The sequence below is a fragment of the Hemiscyllium ocellatum genome, chromosome 7 (genome assembly GCF_020745735.1).
Source record: "Hemiscyllium ocellatum isolate sHemOce1 chromosome 7, sHemOce1.pat.X.cur, whole genome shotgun sequence".
Classification (NCBI taxonomy): Eukaryota; Metazoa; Chordata; class Chondrichthyes; order Orectolobiformes; family Hemiscylliidae; genus Hemiscyllium; species Hemiscyllium ocellatum.
Genome location: NC_083407.1, coordinates 88,996,099 through 89,005,105, shown reverse-complemented (window position 1 = coordinate 89,005,105; position 9,007 = coordinate 88,996,099). Strand labels below are relative to the sequence as shown.

The 9,007-nt window shown below is 38.2% G+C and overlaps 1 protein-coding gene across 1 annotated transcript; it reads left to right on the top strand.

Moving 5' to 3' along the window:
• The first annotated feature begins 2,073 nt into the window (after positions 1-2,073).
• LOC132817629 (gamma-crystallin M2-like) lies at positions 2,074-8,439 on the top strand. Its single transcript, XM_060828131.1, has 3 exons — positions 2,074-2,124; positions 4,289-4,531; positions 8,164-8,439. Exons 1-3 carry the CDS (start codon positions 2,074-2,076, stop codon positions 8,437-8,439), a joined length of 570 nt encoding a protein of 189 aa, XP_060684114.1.
• The last annotated feature ends 568 nt before the right edge of the window (positions 8,440-9,007 follow it).

The following is a 9,007-nucleotide window of genomic DNA, read 5'->3' as shown; positions in this document are numbered from 1 at the left end:
GCTTTTGTGTTACGTCTTAAAACAGAGAACAAAGGTGCACACCTTTTGCAAGATCTTTTTTCAGATATTTTTTAAATGTTTTCCTTAGAATGACCTCTATCAGTTCAGCAGATTTTCACCTATTTTGTCAATGTATCTTGGTGTGGCAAAGATCTCCATCCTGTATCTTTTTCCTAAAATAAGCATCAAAATATTTCTTAAGTGTATTTTTATTCCAGATTTCAGCCAAATGCAACACTGCATGTGTACAATTTACAAAATTTATGTATCTCATCAAGTAGAGTTATATACAGCACAGAAACAGACCCTTCAGTCCATGCCAATTGGACATCCCAATTTGACCTAATCCCATTTGCCAGCATTTGGCACACATCCCTCTAAGCCCTTCCTATTCATGTACCCATCCAGATGCCTTTTAAATGTTGTAATTGTACCAGCCTCCACCACCCCCTCTGGCAACTCATTCCAGACACGCACCACCCTCTGCATGAAAAAGCTACCCCTCATGTCTCTGTTAAATCTTTCCCCTCTCTTGTTAAATCTGACTAAACAAAATAAATTATTTCAGTCAATGTATATCATATGACCTGTAAATAGTCCAACTTTTATTGTTAGTTTCAGTTGTTTACGAGCATTTAAATGCATTTTAGAACATGCAACAACATCTATTTATGAACTAAAAACTGAAAGTAATGCAGATGCTGGAAATCAGAAACAAAAACAGAAATTGCTAGAAATGCTCAGCAGGTCTGACAACATGGGAGAGAACGTTTTGGGTTCTCGTTTTGGGTTCAGTGATGAACATGTGGGACACAGTGTAGGCAGACATCTTAAGCTTCATTTCACTAAAGTTCCCGTGTTGAACACTATGCTGTGTTGTACGCCTGAAATGCTATATCAAAATTGTTAAGTATGCAAAGTTGAAACAAAAAGCACAGCTATTGAGCTATGAATTGCCACTGAAAAAAGAAAAAAAAATGCAAAGATCACAGTGAAAACACTACTTAAGAGAAAATGGCTGCAGCTTCTTCCTTATCAGCTCCTACTTGAACGACCAGGGATATGAGGGAGAACTGGGAAATCTTCCATTAACAACAGCAGAATGAGGCAATATTTATGGATTAATTGAGCAAACCAGAACAAGTCCACTTTTATCATTGTCGGGTAGAGACTGTTTCAAAATATGTTCCATGCTAAATCCCCCAGAAAGGCAGAAAGATACACGTGGCAGAAATGTTAAAAACATTGATGGAACAGTTTGAACTTTCAGTGAACATTACGTATGCACAGTACATATTCAATGCTAATGATCAGAAGTCAATGATGAAGATGTAACATCATTAACACAGCTGGCAGAAAGCTGTGAACTTGCACAATTAAAAGCTGAGCTAAGTAGAAACAGGATTATGCTTGGAACAAAAGACTTAAACATGAAAGCCTGCCTACTGAGAAAAGACAAGCTCAGGAGAGCAATTGACCTTTGCTGAAGTGACCAGGTTGTGAATCAACAGATTGACCATCTTTGTGGCAGGACAGACCAGGTCTTGGAGTCTGTTGACATGCTCCAGACAGACAGAGCAGAACAATCACAGACAAAAGGGCAGATGCAAGTTCTACAGAAGGTATTGTGCAAATACAAAGGCATAAACAGTAGGGGAAAATCAATGTCCTCACTGTAAAAAACCAAATAATTTTGCACATGGGTGTGTAGCTAAATGGAAACACAACAAGCAGGTACAGATAGCCACTGGAGAGAGATGAGCTGAAGATTTTGATCAATCATCATAAAACAGACAAGTTCAGTTAAGACAACGGGTGAGGTGTGGTTTGTAACTGTTAAAAAATGAAGACTGCAGAAGGACACATCAGTCAATGAAAGTGTCAAATAGACATTTGCGTGATTGCAAAATCAAATCCTTCACTGACTTGTGCAATGTAGTTCAATATGACAATCTAAAAACAAAATCCTTGGAAGTAAACTTATTGATGGCCTCATACATGTGCCAAGAGAATAGATTACTATGTCAGCTCAATGCAATAACTTGAATAGGGAGCTGTTTTTTCCAGACATCCATGGCAAGTAAGTACCATTCATCAGATAGAGCAAGTCTAAAGCTGGGACAGGTAAATGTGTTGCAGCACACTAAGCTTTGAACATGGAACACATCCTAAAGGTGTAGAACAATGTGTTAATAGCGTTAGGATGTTTTCCAGGAGAATAAATCTCAAAAAGTTTGAGGATGCAATATAAATGCAAAATCTAAGCAAAAAGAATTACAAGTATCAGCTCCTCAAAGGAGGGAAGAGACAAGTTAAAAATGAATGGACTATTATCTCGTGCGATTGCAAAATTAATGAGGGTCAGATGCTCAATGGCAATCCCCCCACCCCCCCACTATGTCCAAAACTACAGGTACATTTCGTGTTTATCGCTTTGAGGAATACAGAAAGACAGCAAGTTAAAAAGCTAGTTTCAATCTATGGATTGAGCTTTTGGGATTGAAGAGGGCTATATTACCCAAAAGTATTAACTCAGCATGCAACAAAGGGCCCTGTCAAAGAGGTATCTACTCATCATCCATATATTGCAAGCCAGACGAAAGGAAATAGGACAAAGAAAGGGCACTTTCTCACCTTCGATGCTGAAATTCAGTCACAGTTGAAAGGAATCAGAACAGCAGAATCTCGACCAACTTGCATTGCAGAGGTTTATAAAATCATGAGGGGCATTGATAGGGTGAACATCCAATGTCTTTTCCCTAGGGTGGGGAGTCCAAAACTGGAGGGCATTGATTCAAGGTGAGAGGAGAAAGGTTTAAAAAGGACCTGAGGGGTCAATTTTTCACACAGAGAGTGGTGCATATATGAAATGAGCTACAAGAGAAAGTGGTGGAATTGGATACAAGTACAATATTTAAAAGGTATCTGATGGGAGTATGAATAGGAAAGTTTTAGAGAGATATGGGCCAAATGTTGACAATTGGAACTAGGCCAGGTTGGGATGTCAGATCGGCGTGGATATATTGGACCATAGGGTCTGTTTGCATGTTGTATGGCTCTATGACTCTAACAAGGAAACTGCCAGCTGGAGATGGAATTCCCTCAAGTACAGCATGAAAGACAAGAAAGAAGATTTGGAAAAAAAGGGAGCGATCAAGAAAATTCCAAATCCCTCAGAATAGAAAATTAGCAGCAAGGCAGCAATGAAGCAACTTGGAAAGCTGGGAGCATACATTGACACAAATGATCCACGTAATGTTTTGAAGATAGCTCTCTATTCCATTCCAAACACTGAAGGAAGTTTGCAATGACTTGCAATGGCATAAATCTACACCACCTTAATGTAAAGGGTGACTCCTAGCAAGTGATGCTATATGAAAGTGATATCTTTCCAATTACATTCTGGATGGCCTTCGGGTGCTACAGATGATTGTGCATGCTGTTTGACATTTCCGCTACCCCAGAAGAATATCAATGCAGACAACGCGAGATAGTTAGTGATTCTCCTGGACTGAAAACTAGACATAATGGAAGAGGCCATTGCTGATCAGGATCAAATTCTTGTGTGACTGATTGACAGACTTTGCTAGGTAACCTGAAGTTACACAAGAAAGAAATATAATTGCAGGCACGTGAATCAAAAATGTAGGCCATGAACTGACAGCAAAAAGAATGTTAAGGTAAGATAGCAGGAGGTTCATATGGAGATCATACACCAGGATAAAATGGTTGTGCAAATGGACCTTTTCTGTATTGTAAAATCCTATGTAATAGGGTGAAATACATCATTTGTTGTTTCAGAAATTGTTCATTGCATAATAGTATCAAACTACATTGGATACTATCCTTGAAATGTACAAATTGCAAATATTCCACTTTTGTTTAAAAAAAATCTCATTTTTATACTTCATCTAATCTTGATACACAACTAGTTTTCACGATTCCTAAGTTAAGATCCTTAATATTTCATTTTGAAATCAAAAATACATTGTACTTGTGACATGTCAGAGTAAATCTACTGAACAAAGACCTGATACATCAATTAGTCAAATGCGTGCCTCCAAAAACTACAAGACATTACAAGGAGGAATCTGCTGATTTGGAATTCCTTAATGAAATAACAAAGATTCGATCTATAAAAAGCCATGATCTCCAACTTCTGGTACACAAGATTAGTTCCGGCAGTGTTACCAAAATGGTTAAGGTAAAAAGTGAAGTATTGTTGTGTTGTTTTTTCTGTTAAAATTAGTTATGCTCCAGCCTAACTAACAGATTTCTAATACCACAGGTAAACTTTTATGAAGGCAGGAACTTCCAGGGTCAGCGCTATGAGTGCAGTAGTGATTGTGCTGACCTGCACTCTTACATCAGCAGCTGTAACTCCATCCGTGTTGAGAGTGGCTGCTGGGTGGTGTATGAGAGACCCAATTACATGGGATACCAGTATGTTCTGACCAGGGGAGAGTACCCTGACTACCAGCACTGGATGGGATTCAATGACAACATCAGGTCATGTCGCACCTTTAGCTATGTAAGTGATCCAATCATTTAAAATTAGCTACATCTTTTTAGGTTGTGTTATTTTTAATTATCTGTATACTTTCTTGCCACATTGACAAAAGTAAAACTTAAAGTGATGTAAAGTATAAAAAATGAACAGGTTTGTTATCTTCTCACTTCATATAACTGTTATGAGTCTTTGAAATTCCCTTTCTGAAATGGCAGTGGATGCAGAACCTTTAATTATTTTTAAGATTCTTGATTACCAAGGGGATGAAAGATTATATACAGGAATGTAGAGTTGAGATTAAAATCAGATCAGCTATGATCTTATTGAATGCTGCAACAGGCTTAAAGGGCCAAGTCTTCTACTGTGGTTCCATTCATACTCACCATCATGTATCACACACATCAATGAACAAAGAAAGAGAGTGAATAGAGTCCAAATTCTCTCCTGTCATTGTAAGCTTCTATCTCAACCTCCAATCACAAAAAAAACTCAGCAAGATTTATCAGAGAAATCTGGTTCAATTCCATCATGCTTTTTTCCCTTTATAAATTACTGATTATTCCTTAGCTTGGAGTATGAATCCTGACTCATTTAGGAAAGATATCAAGATTAGAAGAAGCAGATTTTCCAGAATGATACCAAGAAGGGTGAGTTCCAGATTTTTGGAGCGAAGAGCAAAGGTTGCGATTGTTCTCTTTGAAACTGAAACGTTGAGGGGAGACTTAATTGTGGAACGCAAAGTTATGATGGGTTTTGATAATTAAAAATGAACACGTTGTTTGCACAGATGGAGTAGTCAGTAACAGAGGATGCAAATTTAAAATAATAGACAAAGATTCCAGAAAGGATATGTACAGAATTATTTTTCATGCAGGAGTTCTTGAAGTGCAGAAGCCTCCCTTAAAAAGATGGTGAAAGTCGATTCGACTTTGTGGGTATTGGATAAATGGTGTATTACAAAATATCTACAATACAAAAACAGGCCCTTCAGTTCAAGACATTCATGCTGATGATAATAATCTGTATAAGCCTTGTCCCCAAGTCTTTCTTCATTCAACTCTATGTCCTCCTATTCCTTTTCTCTCATGTTAACCTTAATTCCTCTTTTATGTGTGTATCCTTTTGGTTCAACGTTTCTGTCCAGTAGTGAGTTCTATGTTTTAATAGCTTTCAATGTAAAGAAGTTCCACTTGAATTCCTGTTAGATCATCTGCGATATTTTTTGTTAGCTCCTTACTTGGAAACATCTCTTTATCTAACATTTTGTAAAATTAAAGACCACTATTACTGTTTGTTTTTTTAAAAGCAACAGCCTTCTCATCTGTCCTGAAAGACATTACAGCTCAGTTCTAGTATCAACTTTATTTTTTAAGCCATCACCTCTTTTTTATAAAATGAAGACAGGAATGTTCATAGCAGCATGATCTCATCGAGATTCAGCATAAATTTAATATAACATCTTTGCTTTTCAATTCTTTCCCACTGGGAACATGCCCAATACTTTGTCTACATTTTGTTTTAAATGGTCTTAGTGACCTTTGCTGTTATCTTTAGCAACTTGTGCATCTATACTTCCAGTATTCCACTGTCACACATAGACATTCACTTCACAAGGAGTAAGGGCTCCCTTATTCACCCTACAAAATGAAAAAAGTTCAACACTCAAGTATACTTACATCGAATGTATCCATTTGCAGCCTCCTTTCAGTTTTTTTGAAGGAGCTGCTCCTCAATTTCTGTTTACACTTCAGCAACATTCCTCGTGATCTATGGGCACCATGTGTAGGGGATAGGTGAACATATCTGAGGGTGTGCTTGGGGCTCTCCTCCTAAAGTGGCCATTAACAGGGCCAGCCAGTAGGCTGTGACAGGGGATCATTAGACCTGACTGTCTGGCGCCTCTTTCATGGTTACGTGTGTGCTCAAGTATCTATGAGAGGGAGCATATGGTGTCCACCAAGACGATCAAGGTCTTCAGAGAGGTGTGTGCACTGCACGGGTTGGAATACACCATCACCTTGATAATATCTTTTTAATTTAGTAAGTTTCTGTTCCCCATTTAATACGTTTTCATTAATTTTTAGTTTGCATTTTTGTTACGGTGTCCAATCAAGAGCTGTCAAATCTAATTTTGGTTTTTAAAGAATCAAAATTAATTTGCCAATTGTATGTATGTTCTATAAGTGTATTAGAGTCTCACCTTACTTTGTCGTTTTCCTGCTCCGTGTAAATTGCACTCCCCTGTAAATTGTTTTGATATCATCCACATATTTTAATACTCACTATTTTGATACTGAAGTCCAAATTACTTGCTTGAATATTTGAACATAAATACAAAAAACTGCAGTGTTGTGAGAAAAGAGCAGGGAAATGGGACTAATTAAGCATCTATTTCAAAAAGGATGGATAGTTTCTGTGTTGTCAAGAATGATAGACTATCTACAGTGTGGAAGAAGGTCATTTGGCCCATCGAATCCACACCAACCCTTTGAAGAGCATCTCACTCAGACCCACCCAGCTACCCTATCTGTGTAACCCTGCATTTCCCATAGCTAATCCACCTAACCTGCACACCTTTGGACTAACTGTAGCACCTGAAGGAAACCCATGCAGACATGGGGAGAATGTGCAAACTCCACACAGATAGTTGCCTGAGGGTGGAATCTATCCTGGGTCCCTGGCGCTGTGAGGCAGCAGTGTTGACCATGGAGCCACCATGCTCCCCTCATGTTTTACTTCCTCTGCATAAATCTTCACTCGATGCGGAATCAGCTGATTTCAGTTAGAGAGAACCTGGTCCTTGGGGGAGAGAGAGAGACAGACAGACAGACAGAGAAAATATTGGCTGGGATTCCTCCTTTTCATAATTTTTTAGTACAGTCAGAATATCTGTGTGAATATAGGATTGTAGCATGAAGCTCAATTTTTATGGTACCACTAATCTAGTGAAGTTATTAGGTTCCCACATAAATATCTCACTGCTCAGTCCAGATGTTGAAGGATGCTCATTGGTTCCGGAGCAAAATCGCATGAGAGACATTGTTTCAAGGAATGCAGAAGAGGGAATGGATACCAAAATGAATAAATAAATTCATTCTTCTCTAAATGCAATTTAGAAGTACAGCAGAGTCAATTTTGTTATCCATTTAATGTCTCTCAGTGTCCTTTCAGTTCATTGATGCAAGATACTTTTGGTGATCATTGAGTCATAGAGTCATAGAGATGTGCAGCACGGAAACAGACCCTTTGGTCCAACATGTCCATACCGATCAGATAACCCAATCTAATCTAGTCCCATTTCCCAGCACTTGGCCCATATTCCTCTAAATCCTTCCTATTCATATACCCATCCAGATGCCTTTTAAATGTTGCAATTGTACCACCACCTCCTCTGGCAGCTCATTCCATACACACATCACCCTCTGCGTGAAAAAGTTGCCCCTTAGTTCCCTTTTAAATCTTTCCCCTCTCACCTTAAACCTATGCTCTTGTTCTAGACTCCCCCACCTCCAGTGAAAAGACCCTATCTATTTACCATATCTGTGTATCATTTGTATTGATTTAATATACCTGATTCAAGAATGATGAATTCCAGTGCGGATAAATTTGTGTTAGATATATCTGGTTAAACAATAAAATGCTTCATCTCACAGGCAAGTGGGGCTTCCTACAGAATGAGGATTTACGAGAGGCCAGACTTTGGAGGACAGATGATGGAATTCATGGATGACTGTCCATCTGTTTACGATCGTTTCCGTTACCGTGACATCCACTCCTGCCATGTGATGGACGGTTACTGGATCTTCTATGAACATCCCAACTACAGAGGGCGACAGTACTTCATGAGGCCGGGTGAATACAGGAGATACAGTGACTGGGGCGCCATTGTAGCTACTGTCGGCTCTTTCCGTCGGGTTGTGGATGTTTAAGAAAAACTTCAAGAAAAATTGTTCAAAAATAAAAATTGCTTCCCCACATTTAAATTGCAGTCCAAGCCTTTTCTTGTACATACCGTTTAGCTTGAAAGTTATTCTGGCTGAAAATCAGCACATTAAATTGGGAGGCATTATTTCCTTTCAAACATTACTTCAAAGAAGCTGTTCTGTCTTTTTTTTAATTACTTATTGCCAAACGAAAAATAAGTTTTCAAAACCTTTCAAACTGAATAAAATTCCCTTTGTCATTTTTAACATTTAAATTCATAGAGTAACGATAGCTTCATTTCTTGTCAATGTCCCAAGGTACTTGGCCAACTATTATCACCAACGGCTTGAGACAAGAAGTCAAACACTGCTCCAATTTCTAAAAATACACATTCAAACGTGATCTCACAAAGTTACTGAGGATCTAAAAATATCCATGTTTCACAACAAAAGCCATATATTTAAGCTATTCAAAATAAGAAATCTGGTGTTTACATTAATTACATATCCACTGTCAAAATGCAGCAGGTTTTATTTAACTGTACAGTGTGTTAAATCTGGAACCTATTAGTAA

Bases quoted from the DNA above. Each gene is read 5' to 3' on its own strand.
- LOC132817629 (XM_060828131.1), top strand. From the start codon at position 2,074: ATGGCAAGTAAGTACCATTCATCAGATAGAGCAAGTCTAAAGCTGGGA. The intron at 2,125-4,288 runs GTAAATGTGTTG...CTAATACCACAG, and splicing joins CAAGTCTAAAGCTGGGACAG to GTAAACTTTTATGAAGGCAG. The intron at 4,532-8,163 runs GTAAGTGATCCA...TTCATCTCACAG, and splicing joins CATGTCGCACCTTTAGCTAT to GCAAGTGGGGCTTCCTACAG.